The 20,113-nt window shown below is 38.3% G+C and overlaps 1 protein-coding gene across 2 annotated transcripts; it reads left to right on the top strand.

Annotated features, from left to right (window-relative positions):
• The first annotated feature begins 270 nt into the window (after positions 1 to 270).
• LOC107633262 (pectinesterase/pectinesterase inhibitor PPE8B-like) lies at positions 271 to 4,533 on the top strand. 2 transcript variants are annotated; one of them, XM_088509267.1, is made up of 3 exons: positions 271 to 739; positions 2,336 to 2,875; positions 3,706 to 4,533. In XM_088509267.1, exons 1-3 carry the CDS (start codon positions 418 to 420, stop codon positions 4,392 to 4,394), a joined length of 1,551 nt encoding a protein of 516 aa, XP_088365393.1. In that variant the 5' UTR covers positions 271 to 417; the 3' UTR covers positions 4,395 to 4,533. The 2 variants fall into 2 exon arrangements, with proteins under 2 accessions (XP_088365393.1, XP_088365392.1); XM_088509266.1 differs by having other exon boundaries at positions 3,697 to 4,532.
• Positions 4,534 to 20,113: the final 15,580 nt, after the last annotated feature.

The following is a 20,113-nucleotide window of genomic DNA, read 5'->3' as shown; positions in this document are numbered from 1 at the left end:
ATTATTTAAAAAAATATTATTTTTTATTTATGTTTTCATCTGTGATTACAAACTTTTTATCAATATATAGACCAAAAATACGTTAAAAATAGTATGCTTGCTATAAAATAATATCCTAATAAATTACATTGATATTTTTTTAATTGTCTTTGATATTTTCCTGATTTTATTTCCTAATTATAATATTCTAATAACTATCACACATAACTCCAATGCTATTAATTTCACCAAAACCTCTTAATTAATTTTCCCAACTTCACCTATTGCTAATTATGTTCTGACTATCTTCTAACTCTATTTTATCTCTTTATCATTCCTCTACTTATCCAAACACCCATCCAGAGGTAGTGTGTGTGATAATCATCAATTCACCTTCCAACTTTATTATTTTTATGTTTTACTTTCCATTCCAATTCAATGGCTAGAACCCCGTTATTATTCACTTCATTGTCATTGCTTTTCACTCAGTTCCTATTCACCCCATTTGATGCTGTTCTTGGTTCAAAAGGATCACTAGAATGCCTTAAAGTTTCTCATGCCGAGTTCACTAACTCAGCTAAAGAAGTTGTTGGTGTCTTGAAAAGTGTTACATCCATTCTAAATTCTGAGTTTGTTAGAAATGGCGGAGGCTTTGTCGATGATCATCGCCTTTCGAGCGCTGTTTCAGCGTGCCTTGAGTTGATGGACTTGTCCTCCGATGAGCTCAGCTGGGTTGTGTCCGTTTCTGAAAGTCCCAAAGGTAATGCATTTTTTTTATTTTGTCTTGGGTAATGTTAGGTAGACAAAAAAAAAAAAACAGTCAGAACGTGCTTTATTTAACATTCATTAGTCGTCGTAACAATTAATGAATGCTAAATAAGGCAAAGCCAAGTTATGCCTTTTTTTGCTGATTTTCTTTGATTACCAAACATTTCTGTTTGTCTCTTGGCTTTGGTTCCCATATATTGTTTGCCCCCTTTGGCTCTCTCTGTAAAGCCAGTTTCAGCCTCTAACGTAACTCATTGCCAGCACTCATAAATTAGAAGCATCTTTTTATGGATGAAACTGCTGTCTTTGAGTGGTAGCTTATATGAGAGTTTCTCGTTCTCAATTGATCCTTTCAGAAATTGCCGTATTTTGATTCACTGTTGAGTAATGCATGACACACTAAACAAATTTTAAAAGAATTAATTAGATGACAGATTCTTGTTATATATGCTCTCAGCAAAGCAATTAAATTAGAATCTTAATAAGAGTATCTCACATAAATCATATATTCTTGCTATTATATAATGGTTACGTTATCCGACGATGTATTAATAATCAAGCCGCATATATGAACCATTTATTCACATTTAATTTGAATCATTCAACAAAAATTCAATGATGGTCATCAGTCATCACATTGTTCTATGAACGAAATTCCAATAAATATTTCGTTTTTCTTCATTTAGAATATCTCCACCCATATTGCTATATATTTTTTTGAGCAATGCCAGGGCCAGCAACTTTTGTGAGTGGTAGCCATCAAATAGCCATCAATGATGATCTAATGGTGTGAGATTTCATCCAATGACTCACCTTTCTCTGCTGGCTACATGCTGGCCAAAATTCAACAAAACTGCTGACCCCCTAGACTTTTCCTATTTTTTTTTTCGGTTTCATATTTTCTATATATTTGGTCATATTATTATTAATATTATATTAACTATAAGTTTTCTAAGAACGAGTGGCCTCAATAAATATATACAATGTATATGCTTTTTGTTGTTCTTTTTTTTAAATACAGTTTTGATATGTATGCACCAGTCACCATATAAATAGAGTTTTGATATGTATTCATCAGTTATCATTTTGTACACCTTCAATTTATAAAAGATAAATTTTTTTTATTTTCTATCACTTCTTATCAGTTTTTTTAATATAAAAAGAATTTAATTTTGATGCTGATAATATAAATACAATCATATAATTTTATCCATTATTTTAGATGATCATTCACAGTCAATAAAATAAATAATTATTTTTGTTCATACGACATTATATTAATGAATGCATATAGAAAGTTGTTTTACAGTGACATGTATTAAAATTAAAGGGTAACTGGGTAATGCTAGGTAAACGAAAAAAAAAAACAGCCAGAACTTGCCTTATCTAGTATTAATTAATTGTTGCAACAATTAATGAATGCTAAACAAGGCAAGTTATGGCTATTTTTGGCTGATTTTCTTTGCTTACCAAATATTTCCGAAAATTAAATTCATATAAAAAATGAAACATATACAAGGAAAGTATATATAATGGCATTGCAAATAACATTTGTTGAAAAATTAAATGTGAATTAATGTTTTTGCAGGCAAGCATAACGGCACTGGTAATTTGAGCTCTGATTTGAGGACATGGCTAAGTGCTGTTCTTGCCAACACAGACACATGCATGGAAGGATTAGAAGAAGGCACCACAAGCAGTGTCAATAATATAAAGAATGCAGTAACCGCTTCCATCAACAAAGTGAACACAATGGTCCAGGATCTCCTAACACAGGTGCACCCTGTTTCGTATAACAGGGTGAGCAAGAGCAAACTTGAGTTTCCTTCTTGGACCGAATCAGAGGATCTTGAGGGTAAAAAGTTGCTAATGGCGGTGGATGCCGTGGTGGCTTTGGATGGGAGTGGGAACTACACACGTGTGAAGGATGCTGTGGAATCAGCGCCCGAGTATAGCATGAAACGTTATGTGATACACATTAAGAAAGGTGTGTATAGTGAGAAAGTTGAGATCCATAGCAAGAAGTGGAACCTTGTGATGATTGGAGATGGAATGGAGAATACTGTTATCACTGGTAACTCGAGTCGTTATTTCCATAATATCACCACATACCGGACTGCAACCTTTGGTAATTATGGACTCCTCATCACTCTTCCTCCTCCTTTTTGATTCTCTCTATTCAATACTTGTAGTAGTACTCTGATTTTATTCACGTTGAAGACTACAATAATAATTATAACATACTTTAAGAAGATGATAGCAAAGACAAATACCACACAATACAGTAATACTAATAATTACTTTTTTTTTGCATAATTAAATGTTATTCTATTATTTTAAATATTTATGCATGTGCAATTAAGCCTATTAAGGGAAATGTTAAAAGATTTTATAAAGATACTATGTGTATACAAAAAAATCAATTACTAAATTAGACACTCATATCAAATATATGTTAAAATATAAATTATATTAAAAATAAATTAAACAACACATATTTAAACATAAATATATAGTGATTAATTTTTTTTGTGTACAAAATATTTTTGCTTCACAAATTTGTCATAATTTTTTTAGGGAGACAAAAGAGAAAAAATAAAAGGGAAAGGAAAAATAAAAAGAAGATTAAAAAAAATGTGTCAAACTCATTTTTATAGACCTTCAAAAATGTTTGCACAATGACTTGTAATTTTGATAAAATTCGTTAATACGATATATTGTAAGTGAAATTGTATTCACAAAATTTCAAACCATTATAATTTTCACTAGAAAAGGAAATACACTCTGCTTTTTATTTTTTAGTTTTTGTTTATTTCATATATGTTGATTTACTTTGATATTAATTACGCTTTCATCCTTATGATTTGATTCTATACTTAAGCTTATATATAGATTACTTTTATACAATTTTATCATGCATTTCAACAATTTTATTTATTTTTTGTGAAGCTGTGGCAGGCAGAGGGTTTATAGCACAAAACATTTCCTTCCATAACACTGCAGGGCCAAGAGGGAGCCAAGCAGTAGCTCTAAGATCACAATCCGATCTCTCAGTCTTCTACCGCTGCGAAATCTCCGGCTACCAAGACAGCCTCTACGCCCACTCCAACCGCCAATTCTACCGAGAGTCCATCATCACCGGCACCGTAGACTTCATCTTCGGCCGCGCCGCCGCAGTCTTCCAGAACTGCACCATACTTGCCAAGAAAGGCTTACCGGAACAAACCAACACCATAACCGCTCAAGCCGCAAAGGACTCCACCTCACCCTCCGGCTTCTCCATCCAATTCAGCAACATCTCTGCACATTCTGAACTTCTACCTTTCTTGAACTGCACAAGAACGTACCTTGGGAGACCATGGAAGGCATATTCGAGAACGGTTTTCATGCAATCTTACATGAGCGAGATGGTGAGCCCGCAAGGGTGGAAAGAATGGAATGACACGTTGTATTTGGACACACTTTACTATGGTGAGTTCATGAATTATGGGCCTGGATCTGGGCTTTCTGAGAGAGTGAAGTGGCCTGGGTATCATGTTATCAATGACTATGATGAAGCTAGTAACTTCACGGTGGCCCAATTTATTCTGGGGGATCTATGGTTGCCATCAACGGGTGTGAATTATGCATCTCGTTTCACTAAATAGTAAATACTAAAACGTTCCATATGTACTTAGTCAAGTGGATCGTTACTTTATCAAAATCCAAAAATAAAAAAAGGTTATTATTTTATCAAAGAGGAAATCAAAAAACAACAATAATAATAGTAGTAGTTGTACAACTATTAATATCGCTATTAATTTTTTCTATTTAAATTTTGGCAAATTTCTATTTCTATCTCTTCTTTTATTACCTTTATTATTCATCAATTTTTCATTGAAACGACAATTAAATCTTTTAATTCGACTTTATTTTGATCACTTTTCTCTTATTATTTTCTATCTCTTATTCTTTGTTGATGTTTCTACCCTGATTTCGATTTTTGTTTACTTTCTGGTCCAAAATAACATGAAAGACAGACATAATATCCTGATAAGTACGAATTAACTGGCTTACAGAAATGTTCAAGATATATGTATGAGTTATCAACTGCGACTATGCACCCATATCGAAAATCAAAACATAAGCAAAATAAGGCATAGTATGTGACATGTCCAACAATTGTACGATAAACTGCCATCATGGATTTGGAGTGGAGTTGCTGCTTCCGCTTAACCCTTCTTTTAAGTGTGCAGTTATTGACTCCTTTTTGGCTGGTGGACGGAAAGCTGGCTGCGGCCACCTCCTTGAACTTGATACTCTAACTGTGGGTGTTGGCATGAAGTCCATGAACCTTGAAGTAGTGCCCTGGGAGGCAGCTTGCATAGTTTGTGGTGTCACAGTGGATGGCACATCAGAAGTTGGGGGTGATGGACTAGTAGTAGTTGGTTTAGGGTTGACAATAGGCGGAGGAGGTCGTGGTTGCTGACTAGTTGGTGGTGGTCTCCTCAGATTCTTTTTCTTCTTTGGTGGCCTTTTTGTAGTGGGTGGCCTAAGTGAAGGAGACATGACTGGATTAGGAATGAGTTGACGAACTGGGGTGGTCTCCTGTTCAGATAGACACATATGAGTGACATAATGAAATAAAACTTGTAAAATGGGATTGCAAAATACATCAGTAGACTTACAAGCGGGGGGCTGAGTTGCTGTTGCTTCAGCTGCTTCAACAGCTTTAAGAGTTTCCTCCCAGAACATCTCCTCTAGTCTTGCCGCCTCCTTTTCATCATCCGCAGCAGGTGGGTGTTGACTTGTACTTTGTCCCCCAGCACTCCCAGCCATTGTCTCCTTCTTCTTGGAATAGCTACGACTGTTATGTCCAGTCTTCAGTAACATATGGCATGAAAATAAACGTGGACAATGAATTCATAAGTAATGTAAGCTTATGAAGTATGATTTACCTTTAGGCAATACTTGCAGGTAATGGGGCCATACTTTCTGGGGCCCTATGTGGATCTGGGGTGGGTTCCTTTGGAGCGTCGTTCTTTTTGTCTCTTTTTAACTTTGGCCTCCCAATTTGCTTCTTGTATACTGGTGGCAATACAGGCAGTAGGTCAACATGCTGCCAGTATTCTTGACTTGGAACAGGCTGGACGACGAACTGATATGTGCTGTTATATGCCCCCATGGAAAGCCAGTTGTGTGCATGTTCCTCTGGTCGCCTATTCTGGTATGCAAGGGCAGCACATGCATGCCTGCACGGCAAGCCAGTCAGTTGCCAAAATCTGCAACTACAAGTCCTCTTTCCTATATCCACCATAACCTTATGTGGCAAGCACTGAACTTCATACACATTTCCAGGATCATCTCCGGTGAAAAACGGCCGCCACTTATTGCTCTTCTTTTTCTCTTTTTCCAGCCTACTCTGCTGCACCGAAGTGATGACTCTGTTATATCCCACCAACGCCTTCTTGTTTCTAGCAATTATGCTCATCATATAACACCTCACCTCTTCCAGCATAGTTATAATAGGCTTCCCTCTCATCTTCTTGATCCTAGAATTGAACGATTCGCAGTTGTTGTTCGTGTAATTGTCAGACTTTGGGTATTCGCTAAAACCAGACCTACTCTATTAACTTAGAGGGATCCTGTTCAGATACTCCCAAGCATGGGGATTAACCCGTCTGATTTGATCCAGTACAGCATTGAACTCTTGGGAGGTTGTGGCCTTGGCACACCTCCACATTGCCATCTTCAATTCTGTATCACCCCACTGTTTTTTGAAGTTCTGCCATATGTGCATAGCACAATATTTATGATGAGCTCCTGGGTTTACTTCACGCATAACAGGGATGAGGCCCTGGTGGAAAAAAGTAAAGCAAGTATATGATTATCTCCTATGAAGGACAATATCTATGACAACAGTAACTATTTACAACACATTGTAAATCACTAATTATGAAGACATACACGAACAATAAGAATTGAGACCATTACCTTCTGCATGTCGACATGAAGTTGATTCCATTGATTGCTGCGTCCCCTAAGTCTTCTTGGAGAAGTTCGAGAAACCACTTCCAACTATCCTTACATCCGCACTCCACCACAGCATACGATATAGGGTATATCTGGTTATTGGCATCGTGGCTGATTGCAGTCAACAACTGGCCAGGGTAGTATCCCTTTAGAAAAGTACCATCTAACCCGATAAAAGGCCTGCAGCTAACCGAAAAGCCCTTCTTATACCCTTCCAAGCATATGTAAATCCTTTTGAATTTATGCCCAGTCCCTTCAACATAATCAGTGCTAATCCTTACGGTGGAGCCAGGGTTGGTCCTCATTATTTCATTAGCATAGTCCCGAAGAAGTGGATACTGAGCTATTTCTGACCCTTCTATTAGTTCTTTTGCCTTCACCATAGCCCGGTATATCTTCCTCTCATTCACAATCACATCATACTCCTTCTTGAAAAAATCATGTGCCTGCCTTTGAGTCATGTCTGGATGGTCACGGATCTTGTCCTCAAGCTCCTCTACAACCCATTTTCCATCTGCAGATTTGTTCTTATTAACTCTGCTGCAGGTATGTTCGTTGACAAACGTCTTCACCTGAAAGCTTAATGGATACGACCGTTTTGCACAATATATCTACCATGGGCAATCCTCGTCATAACAAATGGCCTTGCACCTAGTTGAATCCACTCTTGGAAAGAATATGCTTCGCCTTATGTTGATGTTGAACTTCCTAACTGCCTTCTTGAAATGGTCCAGATTTTCAAACTCCATGCCAAGCTCCAACCTTACTTCCCTTACTGGAGCATTGGGATTAACTTGAGGAAATGCTGCCTGCTGACTGTCTTCATCATCACTTATAATAGAATCCAGCTCTTCAGACTCGTAACAATGCATCCTTGCACTTGCCTCAAGCATATCTTCACCCTCCACAGGTATAAAGATTGAAGGATGCTTGTTTGGATCTTGGTTAGGTATGAAGGTTTTCCCTGATGGAAGAGGCTTGACTGTTGATCGTCTCTTCCGCTTCTTTGGACTACCACCACCCACATCTGGGTTTACATCTGTTTCGGGCTGTGAACTGCTGGGTTGACTTCCTTCACAGGGTGTTTCATTCTCATTTTGAATGCTCTGCTTCTGAGACTCTAGTTCATTGCAAGGCTGTGGGATGTATTGTGTGAAAACCTCATCAGATTCTGCAGGCCTTTTATCAACTGTGGGAGCCACTGACTCCGCAGAAAGTGGATTTCGGTGTCCAGTTTCTTCACTTCCAACTGGCTCATGTGGTGGTTGAGGGTGTGGAGGAGTCTTCTCCAACGGTTCATACGGAGGCAAATTGGGTTCGGTGGGTGCATTTGGGGTCTGAATGATCCTTGGTGGCTCTTCGAAGGTTACTTTTGGTGAATGTGTGGGTACATTTGGTTGTTCACTACCTACTTCTGGTTGTTGTGTGTTTATTGTGGTAGGATGGACATCTTTTTCCACCGCATCATCCTCTGTTTAGGAATCCGGTCCAGGCATACCTCCTTCAGTCTCACTGAATTTTACTACTCTCTTTCCCTTCTTCTTTGGGGTTGGGGGTCTCCTAACACACAGTTTGGTTCTGTGCTTAACTGGGGTCTTAGTAACATTTAAAATCTCAAGATCTGATTCAGGTTCATTATTTTCTTCTGCAAACTCAAGAAGGTTAACTGGATGCTCAGTGAACACCTCAACTCTCCTCCCATTAGCAATAGATGCTTCGTACATAGTCACCATATCCATGTCAAGTCTAAGCAACCTCAACCCACCATCCAACTCCTTCCCAGGTTCAAGCCAGTAAAGCTCGCTCACAGCTCACATCAGTGTACCCTATATCCTTTACTAAGTCATTCATGAAGAACCTATTTAGGGTATCGACATTCACTCGTTCAATCTCTGTTTTCTCACCCCAACGTATGCCAGTTTGCCATCATCACCCTTTTCAAATTTTTCTCCGTGACTAATGACTAACGTAATGTGGATAGTTTCCATTTGCAAACAGACATATACAGAAAACAAAACCAATTCACAACCAAATCATAGCAAGTACAAACACACCCTAATGAAAATCCCGTTTCCATAACCATGCACCGAAAATCCAGAAAACCATGACATAGAGATCAAAGGTTACTACTTACCTATGGATGACACCACACAACTCCACCCGCTGAAACGATCCACACCAACAAGCACCCTCTCTTCAATACGGAGATTATCGTCGGCACGGGAGGTTTTCTTTGAGTGTAGAAGATGAACAATTTCTTCCTAAGGCTCTACCCTCTGTTTTCTGAAATGCGCAAACATGGAAAACCTTTGCTAACTGTTCATTTCTAATTTCCTTTTTTTTAAAAAAAAATCAAAATCCAATTATGTTTTTAGATAATTGTAATTATAATATCCACGTGTGAAACCCCCCAAGCCATGTCACGCCGTGAAGTGCCACGTAGAGTCTTTACTAATGGAGTCAACGCTGGAATATGGATTGGTTAGTTTCGTTCCACGGATCTCAGGATTGATGGTTACATTTGGTAGTTTCCTTCTCTTGTGGATAGATTTGTCAGCATTTTCAACTTCCATGGGTAGAAATGGTAGTTTACTCAATTTAGATTTAGTGAACTAGTTGCATCAAACTTTAAAACTTGTCAAACTTGTTTCTGACAGAGATGATAGAGTTGTGTGAAAGTTTGATAAACAAGGTGTATTTTTTACTAACTCCTTTGTGCAGGTGATGCAGGCGGAAATGATTTCGGAGGATATAGCGAGCTACAACTTTACTAGGGGGATCTGGAAAGGTCTAGTTCTACCAAGAATAGAACTATTTGTCTGGTTTTTGTTGACTGAAAGCGTCAATACTCAATATGAAGGAGAGGCTGAGTCGGTTTGGGGTGGTCAACCAGGAAGACATTGTTTGTGTGTTATGCAACAAAAATGTTGAATTTGGTCACCATTTGTTTCTTGGCAGGTTTGGCGTGCATGGTTGTCATTTGTTAAAAGGCTATGGTCATGTTCGAGGACGCTAAACGAACATTTTCAAAGCCAGACTGAGCTACTAACTAGTAAGGTGGAGCGCAAGAGGTAGATGGTATGTTTCTGTACAATTATTTAAAATATTTGGCTAGAAAGAAATAGAAGAATCTTCCAGAATAAAGGAAAAGGGGTTGACGAGATCATCCATCTGTCCTTATTGAACTATAAGGAATGGGTAAGTGCGGATCCCTTTGATCGTTGATGGCAATGCCGAAGATGGTAAGGGAATGTCTATAAGTGTTCTTAGCGTTGGTTGCTTTGTTTTAACTATTTCAGTTTGTTTGTTTGTCTTCTTTTTATGCCCCACTTGTTGTGTTGAGCTCCTGCCTTTCAAAAAAAAAGATCATATAATAATTAATTTAATTAATTATTAACAATTACCATTTTTCAATTAAAAAAAACTAGAATTTGGAATTATGGTCAGTTACGGAGAGAGTAAACCCGCCTCCCTCTCCGCATGTGAGTTCTCTTCGTCTCTCCCATTCTCTTCCATTCTCACTGGCGCTGCTTCACTTTCTCGTTCTCCAGTCCGACGCTGCCAAGACTCCAGCACAAGCGCCGTCGCTGTCTAACCACTGCTCCGATGACTGGCCATGATGCCTTGTCCATGTATGCTGGTCTCAAAGAGGATATTTCCATCAAGATTCTTCATGAATTGAGCAGCAAGGACAGACCCTTTGAATTCGTGGTTGAGATGAGGAAGCTCGCATTCAAGGTTTTTACCACCAACTTTTTTGGCTTTCATGATCATGATCACGTTAACCTTGGCATGGTGGACAACTTGTACACAATCTTGAATCTAGGAATAAAGTCCATCGACATCAATCTTCCTGGCTTTGCATTCCATAGGGCACTCAAGGTCTCTCTCTCTATCCCCTTTGTCGCTGCAACCCCCCTCCGCCAGCTGTGCCGACGCCATTCGCAGCCACAACCCTTCCCCTCATGTGCCCATTGATGGATGTTCAGTTCAATAGGTTGATAGATGGTTATTGTGTAATTCTTACGAGGATGGTTAGTTTAAGTATATATAATTAACAAATGTTGGATGTTCATTTTACTAGGTGGCTGGATGGTTATTGCCTGGATGGTTGTTTGTTGGATTTAGATCTATCTCAAATTTTCCAAATGCCACAGAGGTAGGATGGTTAGTGAAGAATGTGCCAGGGGGTTGTCGTTGGGAGAGGGAGAAGAAATTGGGAGAAAACTGTTTTCAATTAGGATTTGGATGGTTGTTTTGATAAAAAAAATCTGAAGTTTTTGAAATTAAGGTAATTTGTGGGGTTGGTTTCATTTTTTATCTCTATTGGGCTAAATAATTAGCCCATTGTACACATTGTAGAGATTTTTCATTGTCTTCCTAGCAGAGTTCCTTCCAATTTTTTGCTCTTATTGTGAAATTAAACATAAAAAATCCTTAATTTAATTGTAATAGATTAATTATTATTTCTTTGATTCTTCATCCAAGCATTTGGTGCGCACGAATCCCCACACCTTCGTACAGCAGTACCAGCAAGTACATTGAGTCATCCAAGTAATACTTGAGTGAGTCAGGGTCGATCCCACGAGGATTGTGGTTTGAAGCAAGCTATGGTTATCTTGCAGGTCTTAGTCAGGCAGAATCAAAAGGTTTATATGTTTTGATGATAAGGGGAAACTATTCAGAAAAGAAATAAAGAAAAAGGTCTAATATAAAAACAGAGATAGGAATAAAGTTAAGGATTGGAGTTGCTTTGTCTTTCTAAATTAACTCCAGTATTACTGCTCTCTTTGCTTGTGAGTGATTTCTTCAATGGCAGGCTATATGTGATTGATACTGGTTTGAGCAGCTGCCAATACTCCTCCAGATTTGAACCCCAGGTTTAGTGCAGATCTATTCTGATTGAGATTGCAGCTCGTACAGTTCATTCTCTTTAATGATCCTACTCAAAACGCTACAGACAAGGTCGGATCTTTCGGATCAGAGAATGCTGCACCTTGGGCTCTAGCCTCTACCATAGAGACCCTAATCTCCCCGTAAATCGGCTGAACTGATGTCTCAAGAAGTCCCCAACGAAGTCGTGGATTAGCCGTCTGAGAGACGTATATTCAAGCTGGAGGTTCATCATTGTCCGATGAAAGACGCACTCTGAACCCATGTAGAATGTGATAACCTTATGCCATTTCAACGCATTCATATTGATGAAGAATGAATATATATCTTAGAATTAATCAAACACATATCGAAGAGAAATAATAATATTTTTATTAATTCATAGGACTCAGCAGGGTTCCTCTCCTCAACCTGGGAGGTTTAGAAACTCATACTGAAGGTAAAATACAAAGTAAAAACTCGAAATAATGGCTGTCCTCTAGTATGTTGTTTGAATGATTATGTAAAATACACTATAAATACTAAACAGATGACTAGTAAGGGTAAAACACCCTATTTAGTGCTAAAATCCACTTTTGGGGCCCACTTAGTGAGTGTTTGGGCTGAACTTTGATGAGATCCATGTGCTATGAGGTCTCTTGGGTGTGGAATGTGATGTGTGAAAAATAATCCAACACAAAACTCACCGGCAAGTGTACCGGGTCGCATCAAGTAATAATAATTCATGTGAGTGAGGTCGATCCCACAGGGATTGAAGGATTAAGCAATTTTAGTTAGGTGGGTGATTTAGTCAAGCGAACAAGAGTTGATTTGAGTGATTTGTATCCAATAGAAGCTAAATTGCATAAAATTTAAAGGGAGAGGGGTAATTGACTGTAAATTAAAAGGCAAAGAAAGTAAAGAAGTTGAATCTTACAGTGCAAGTAATGTAAATTGCAGAAACCTTAATTGCAAGAAATGTAAATAGATGAAGCTTAAAGTGCAAGAAATGTAAATAGCTTGAATAATAAAAGGATTTGGGAGTTGGGATTGCAGAAATTAAACAAGAGAAAGTAAAATGGCATTAAACAGAGAAGTAAAGGATGAATTAAATTGCAACAGATCTAAACAAGAGAAGAATAATTGCTTGAGAAGACAAACAGAAAGTGAAATGTAGCTTAATTGAAATAACTAAAAGAAAGTTGAAGATCTCAGGGGTGGAGGAGACTAGAAAATAAGTCTAGATCTCAATTCCTTCCTTGATCCAACCAAGAACAATTGCAAAAAGAAGTAGAAGAGTAAATTGCAAGAGACGTAGAAGATGAAAGCAGTAAATGGAATTTGGATTCAAATCTCAGTTTCTAGAATTATGCAGAAAAAAATATAAACAAAAAGATCTCAAGGTGAGATTGAAACAGAATTTCTTCAATTCTCCACTCAAGATCCAAGACAAGAAGTAAAGTATGTAGAAGCAAGAAGACAAGAAATCCCAGAGAATTCAATTCTCCACTCAAGAACAACAATAAAATTGAGCTCTCCACTGAAGTCTAGTAAAAAAAAATCTCTCAAAAGAAAAAGCTCCCTTAAAACTTAAATCCTAAGCTATTTATACACTTTCTTCTAATGATCATTAAGCCTTCAATTTGGGCCCTTGGCCTTGATGAAATTGGGTTGAAGATGGCCTCTGTTGATTGCTCTTGGTCTTGAGAAGAAATCCGTTTGCACTATGGACTTTGGATCATTCACGTTTGAGTCAACGTTTGAGGCAAACGTTAACTCAAACGTCTTCGTGTAATGGCATTATGCAGAACGGCCGGTTGCTGTCACTCACGTTTGAGTTCACGTTTGAGGTCAAACGTGATCCTCTCCCAAGGCAATTTTTAGCCAACGTTTGACCTCGCGTTTGAGGCAAACATTGGCGCAAACGTTAGCTCCTCCAGGGTATTTCTTAAGCCAACGTTTGACCTCACATTTGAGGCAAACGTTGGCACAAACGTTACTTCTTCCCAGGGTGCTTCTTAAGCCAATGTTTGACCTCACGTTTGAGGCAAACGTTGGCGTAAACGTGAGCTCTTCCCAAGTGGCTTTGCTGTTATCCACGTTTGAGTTCACGTTTGAGGCAAACGTGAACTCAAACGTAATCTTCTCAATGCAGCCTTCATTTCCATTCCTGCCATCCCCTTTCTTCAACCTTCCTCCAAGCCTTTTGGTCACCTATCCTCAATCAACAAATGCATCAAAGCTACGCTAAAATCATGAGACTTCTTCTTATCCTTGGCATAAGAAATTTTAGCACAAAACCTCATGAAAATGCATTAATTTACTCATGATTGATTGAATCTAAGTACACATGAAATTCTACCCAAATGGCTTACTTGTAACTCAAGAAAGTGTATAAAACCTGTTAAAAACAAAGGAAAAAGACTAGTAAAACTAGGCTAAGTTGCCCTGGCATCACAACACCAAACTTAAATCTTGCTTGTCCCCAAGCAAGCATCAAACATAAGAGAGAATGACATGAAACAGAGAAGTGTGCATATCCTTATTGAGCATATAGTTGAATTTAGTTCATGGGATTTTTATACAGACAATGGTGGTTCATTTATTGCTTGCTGTTACATAAGAGATGTTTCCTCAAAAGTTTACTAAGTTTGCTGCTATAAGGCTTTACTTTTGCTTGTTCCCTTGCTAACTTTTTCTTCTTTGTTTTGCTCAGAGAGCTTATTATTCTTTGAAGGCTTAGTGGCAAATGTTGCAGCAGCCTTTGGCTTAATTTTGCTCAACATTTCTTTACCACAGACACATGGCTCACCCTTTTCTTTCTAGGATCATCGATGCCCAGCATCTCTTTGGATAACTAAATGTTTTGTGGCTAGGTTGCTCTTTATTGTGGACTTTCAGTTAGCAATCCCAAATCAGTTGATCTAAGTGGCCAAGTTTTGAAATACTCCTTAGAACTTACTTGTCCAAGCATATCCTAGCACAAAAACACCACAGGCATGTGTCCTAGGGTCCAAGCTATTAGTGCCTAGCCTTATTATTTATTTTCTTTGCCACTCTAGGCTTCTTCTCTTTCTTTTTCTTTCTGTTATATTTCATTCTCAAGGGATATTTTAATGATACAAGCATTTATAACAGCAAACTAGTTCACACTTCTAGGAAAATGTCATTATACAGCTTTTATTTTATGAGTCATGCATTAAATCAACAAATACCACCACTAACTTTCATTCATACTTTTGCAACATTGGATATTCACTTTCTAATTCAAATATTTCTCTTTTATTCAGGCACATGGGGAACAAAACAAAATTCAAGGTAATGAAGGATGACAATTATTATGCAGATCAGCATTCTTGATAGACAATTTCACTTGCAACCAGAGGAACACTTTAGCAGGTCATATAAGAATTCCCAAAATTAAAATATTTCTCAACAACAGGGATCAAGTGTAAATACAACCTGTTGGGTTGCAGCTTTTTATTCTTCCTTATGTTGTGTCTCTTTTGGATCCTACTGCAGATTGTTTCCAAATGTTGGCCATTTTCCTGTATGAGTCTCAAAAGTTGCTTGCTTCTCAAGCCCTTAAGGCATCTGGTTAGTATGCAAAGCTTATTTATGGGCTTTTGAACTTACTTTGGTGTGTGAACACCAAACTTAGTCCCTTGCCACTGCTTTTCTGATATAACAAGTTAACTAATTATGAACTCTCTTGGCCTTGCTAAAGGTTATGGAACTAAAAACTAGAAAACAGCAGATTGGTTAACTAGTTTATCTGATTGCTTGAAGCTAGCATTATGCATAAGGTGAAAATGTGTTGTATGATGAGGTTTTTGGTGGAACACCAAACTTAGAATCCTTCATTCTCTCTTAGATTGTTTTGGTGTGCAACACCAAACTTAGCTTCTTGCAATATAGATAAAACTAATTAACCTTTTTATTAAAATAGCTATGAAAAGAAAACTACCTCAGGTTAGGTTACCTCCCAACAAGCGCTCTTTTATTGTCATTAGCTTGACATTGGCCCCCATTAGGGTGGTTGATGACTGTAATATCTCAGCTTGTCCCCCCTCACTGTGAGCTTCCTTTTTGTTCCTTGATGCTCAATTTCAGCATGCTCAAGTGAGAGTATTTTGCAAATAGTGTAGTAGTCATTGGCTTGTTGGCTTGTTCCCAACTGTTGATAGATCAACTGTACTTCATCACCCTTGGAGAACCCCTCAGTTGGGATCTTCTTGTTCTTCCACCCCTTTTGAGTCTTTTTCTTGCTTTTCTTTCTTCTTTTTGTTAATCCTTCTTCCTTGACAGTAGGCTTCACCTTGGGGCTTTTCTTCTCAGTGGTTAACACTTTAATTTCTTCTTGGTTTCCCTCTTCGCCTTGCACAGTCTCATTCTCCTTTTGCCTTACAGTGTTGTTTGTTTCTTACGTTGGAAAATAATCAGTGATTTTCTTGCTAGTTCCTTCCTTCCACTGCAAGTCCTCTTTGTCAATTTCTATGCAGTTTTTCTTTTCATCTCTGAGCTGTGTCTTTGGAAAGACATTCAAGGTGATGCTTTCATCATGCATTCTGAGGGTCAGCTCTCCCTGCTCTACGTCTATAATGGCCCTAGCAGTGGCCAAGAATGGCCTTCCCAAGATGATTGAATTGTTTCCTTCCTCTTCTGTATCCAAAATCACAAAATCCGCAGGGAAGATAAACTCTCCCACCTTTACTAAGAGATTTTCCACAATTCCATTGGGTGTCTTGATTGATCTATCAGCCATTACCAAAGACATCCTGGTAGGTTTGAGTTCTTCTATGGCAAGCTTTCTCATCATTGATAACGGCATCAGATTAATACTAGCGCCAAGGTCACAGAGTGCTTTGTCTAAGGTCATCTTGCCTATGGTACATAAAACTAAAAAAATTCCTGGATCTTTGAGCTTTGGTGGGATACTCCCTTGAATCACGGTACTACATTCTTCAGTGAGAAGCACTGTTTCCTTCTCTTGCCAACTCTTCTTTTTGTTGATAAGCTCTTTCAAGAATTTTGCATATAGAGGCATCTGCTCCAATGCCTCAGCCAAGGGAATGTTTATCTCCAACTTCTTGAAAGTCTCAAGGAACTTATGAAAATGTTGATCTTTTGCTTCTTTGTTGAATCTTTTGAGATATGGCAATGGAGGTGTAAAGTTCACTCCCTGCCTGTGATCCTTGGTTGGTTCTTTTTTTTCTTGAGTCTGCTTGCCTGTTGTCACATCCTTGTTGTTGGCTTCCTCTTTCTCTATTGGTTCTTTGTCGCTTTCCTTAGGCTTCTTGGTTGCTTCTTTGTTGTCCACCAATGTCTTCCCACTCCTTAGCTGTATAGCTTTGCACTCCTCTTTTGGATTAGGAATGTTGTCGCTTGGTAATGAGCTTGATGGTCTCTCAATAGCAATTTGCTTGGAAAGCTGTCCAATCTGCCTCTACATATTCTTCATGGAAGCTTCCTGGTTCTTTGTTGTCATCTCTTGGTGCTTCATCATTTTCTCCATTAACATCTCTAAATTGGTGATCCTCTGAGAGTCTTGTGAGATTGGTTGGTTGTGAGATATTGAGGGTTGATGGTAAGTATTTTGATTGGTGGCTTGGTTATTGGATGGATGATGGTTAGAGTTGGAGTAGGTGTTTTGTGATTTTCTATATGTATTTTGGTTATTATTCTGCTGGTTGTTGTGGTTTGTGTTTTTTCAACTGTTTTGGGTTGAATTCCTTTGCCATGGCTGTTGAGTCTGAGTGTGATTGTCTCCCCATTTGAGGTTGGGGTGGTTCTTCCAGGAGGGGTTGTAAGTGTCACTATAAATTTCATTGTGTCCAGAGCCTTGATTGTGCATGTAATTCACTTGTTCTTGTTGTTGATCTTCACAAGCTTCTTCACCTTGCCCCCATGTGGTTGATGGATGGCTTATGTTTACTGCTGCAACTTGGAGGCTATCAATCCTCTTGGCCATTTGCTCAAATTGTTGCTGAATTTGCTGCTGCATCATTTTGTTTTGAGCTAGGATTGAGTCCACTCCTTCCAACTCCATCACTCCTTTCCTTTGTGATGTTGGCATTGCCTTTGATGAGCAAAGAAATATTGGTTGTTAGCCACCATATCAATGAGATTTTGGGCCTCCTCTGTAGTTTTTATGAGTTGTAAAGAGCCTCCGGCTGAGTGATCCAGAGCCTCTTGAGATTTCAATGTCAAGCCTTTATAAAAATTCTGCAATATGTCCTATTTATTGAACATTTCAGGAGGGCACTTCCTAATTAGAGCCTTGTATCTCTCCCATGCCTCATAGAGAGGTTCAGTATCCATCTGTATGAATGTTTGTACTTCAGTTTTCAACCTAATAATCCTCTGAGGCGGGTAAAATTTGGCAAGGAACTTGCTCACTAGATCTTCCCAATTGTTGATGCTATCTCTTGGAAAGGATTCCAACCATTGAGTAGCTTTGTCTTTAAGGGAAAATGGAAATAACAGTAGCTTGTAAATGTTAGGATGTACACCATTGGTTTTGACAGTATCACAAATCCTCAAAAAAGTGGATAAGTGTTGGTTTGGGTCTTCAAATGGTCCTCCTCCATAGGAGCAGTTGTTTTGAACCAAAGTGATGAGCTGTGGCTTCAGTTCAAAGTTGTTTGCATTAACATTTGGGGTAAGAATGCTACTCCCACAATGTCTAGGATTTGCAAATGTGTAGGAAGCCAATACTCTCTTCTGTGGTGGATTGTTATTGACCCCTCCTTCTGGATGATTGGAATTAGAAGGATCCCCTTCCATCTCGTGATATTCCTCCTCAAAATCTTCCTCTCCAACAACAGCCTTCCCTCTAGCTTCTCTTCTTATCCTTCTGAGAGTTCTTTCGCCTTGTTCACAAAAGGTAGGTATAGCTCTCCTTGTACCTGACATACAAACAAAACACAAGAAACACACAAAACTAGAAAACCAATAACACTTCAATCTATTGCTAGAGTGAAGTTTTGGTTAGCTTAGGCGAAAATTCAAACAGTTAATGTGTTAGCTGAAAACAAAGAAAAAGAAAAAAAATGCTTAATCTAGATCACCACCTCACTTAATCATTGTCAACCTAATCAATCCCCGGCAATGGCGCCAAAAAATTGATGTGTGGAAAACGATCCAACACAAAATTCACCGGCAAGTGTAACGGGTTCCATCAAGTAATAATAACTCACGTGAGTGAGGTCGATCCCACAGGGATTGAAGGATTGAGCAATTTTAGTTAGGTGGGTGATTTAGTCAAGCGAACAAGAGTTGATTTGAGTGATTTGTATCCAATAGAAGCTAAATTGTATGAAATTTAAAGGGAGAGGGGTAATTGAATGTAAATTAAAAGGCAAAGAAAGTAAAGAAGCTGAATCTTACAGTGCAAGTAATATAAATTGCAGAAACTTAAATTGCAAGAAATGTAAATAGCTGAAGCTTAAAGTGCAAGAAATATAAATAGCTTGAATAATAAAAGGATTTGGGAGTTGGGATTGCAGAAATTAAACAAGAGAAAGTAAAATGGCATTAAACAGAGAAGTAAAGGATGAATTAAATTGCAACAGATCTAAACAAGAGAAGAATAATTGCTTGAGAAGACAAACAGAAAGTGAAATATAGCTTAATTGCAATAACTAAAAGAAAGTTGAAGATCTCAGGGGTGGAGGAGACTAGAAAATAAGTCTAGATCTCAATTCCTTCCTTGATCCAACTAAGAACAATTGCAAAAAAAAGTAGAAGAGTAAATTGCAAGAGACGTAGAAGATGAAAGCAGTAAATGGAATTTGGATTCAAATCTCAGTTTCTAGAATTATGCAGAAAAAATATAAACAAAAAGATCTCAAGGTGAGATTGAAACAGAATTTTTTCAATTCTCCACTCAAGATCCAAGACAAGAAGTAAAGTATGTAAAAGCAAGAAGACAAGAAAACCCAGAGAATTCAATTCTCCACTCAAGAACAACAATAAAATTAAGCTTTCCACTGAAGTCTAGTAAAAAACATCTCTCAAAAGAAAAAGCTCCCTTAAAACTTAAATCCTAAGCTATTTATACACTTTCTTCTAATGATCATTAAGCCTTCAATTTAGGCCCTTGGCCTTGATGAAATTGGGTTGAAGATGGCCTCTGTTGATTGCTCTTGGTCTTGAGAAGAAATCCGTTTGCACTATGGACTTTGGATCATTCACGTTTGAGTCAACGTTTGAGCAAACGTTAGCTCAAACGTCTTCGTGTAATGGCATTACGCAGAACGGCCGGTTGCTATCACTCACGTTTGAGTTCACGTTTGAGCTCAAACGTGAGCTCAAACGTGATCCTCTCCCAAGGCAATTTTCAGCCAACGTTTGACCTCACGTTTGAGGCAAACGTTGGCGCAAACGTTAGCTCCTCTAGGGTATTTCTTAATCCAACGTTTGACCATACGTTTGAGGCAAATGTTGGCGCAAACGTTACTTCTTCCCAGGGTGTTTCTTA

This window comes from Arachis ipaensis, chromosome B3 (genome assembly GCF_059453495.1).
Source record: "Arachis ipaensis isolate K30076 ecotype BB chromosome B3, ASM5945349v1, whole genome shotgun sequence".
Taxonomy (NCBI): Eukaryota; Viridiplantae; Streptophyta; class Magnoliopsida; order Fabales; family Fabaceae; genus Arachis; species Arachis ipaensis.
Note: the sequence above shows the minus strand (reverse complement) of the source record. Positions and strands in the feature narration are given on the sequence as shown.

Excerpts from the sequence above, each read along its gene's own strand:
- LOC107633262 (XM_088509266.1), top strand. The coding sequence starts at position 418 with ATGGCTAGAACCCCGTTATTATTCACTTCATTGTCATTGCTTTTCACT. Across the intron at positions 740-2,335 it reads CGTTTCTGAAAGTCCCAAAG|GCAAGCATAACGGCACTGGT; the intron begins GTAATGCATTTT and ends ATGTTTTTGCAG. Across the intron at positions 2,876-3,696 it reads ATACCGGACTGCAACCTTTG|CTGTGGCAGGCAGAGGGTTT; the intron begins GTAATTATGGAC and ends TTTTTTGTGAAG.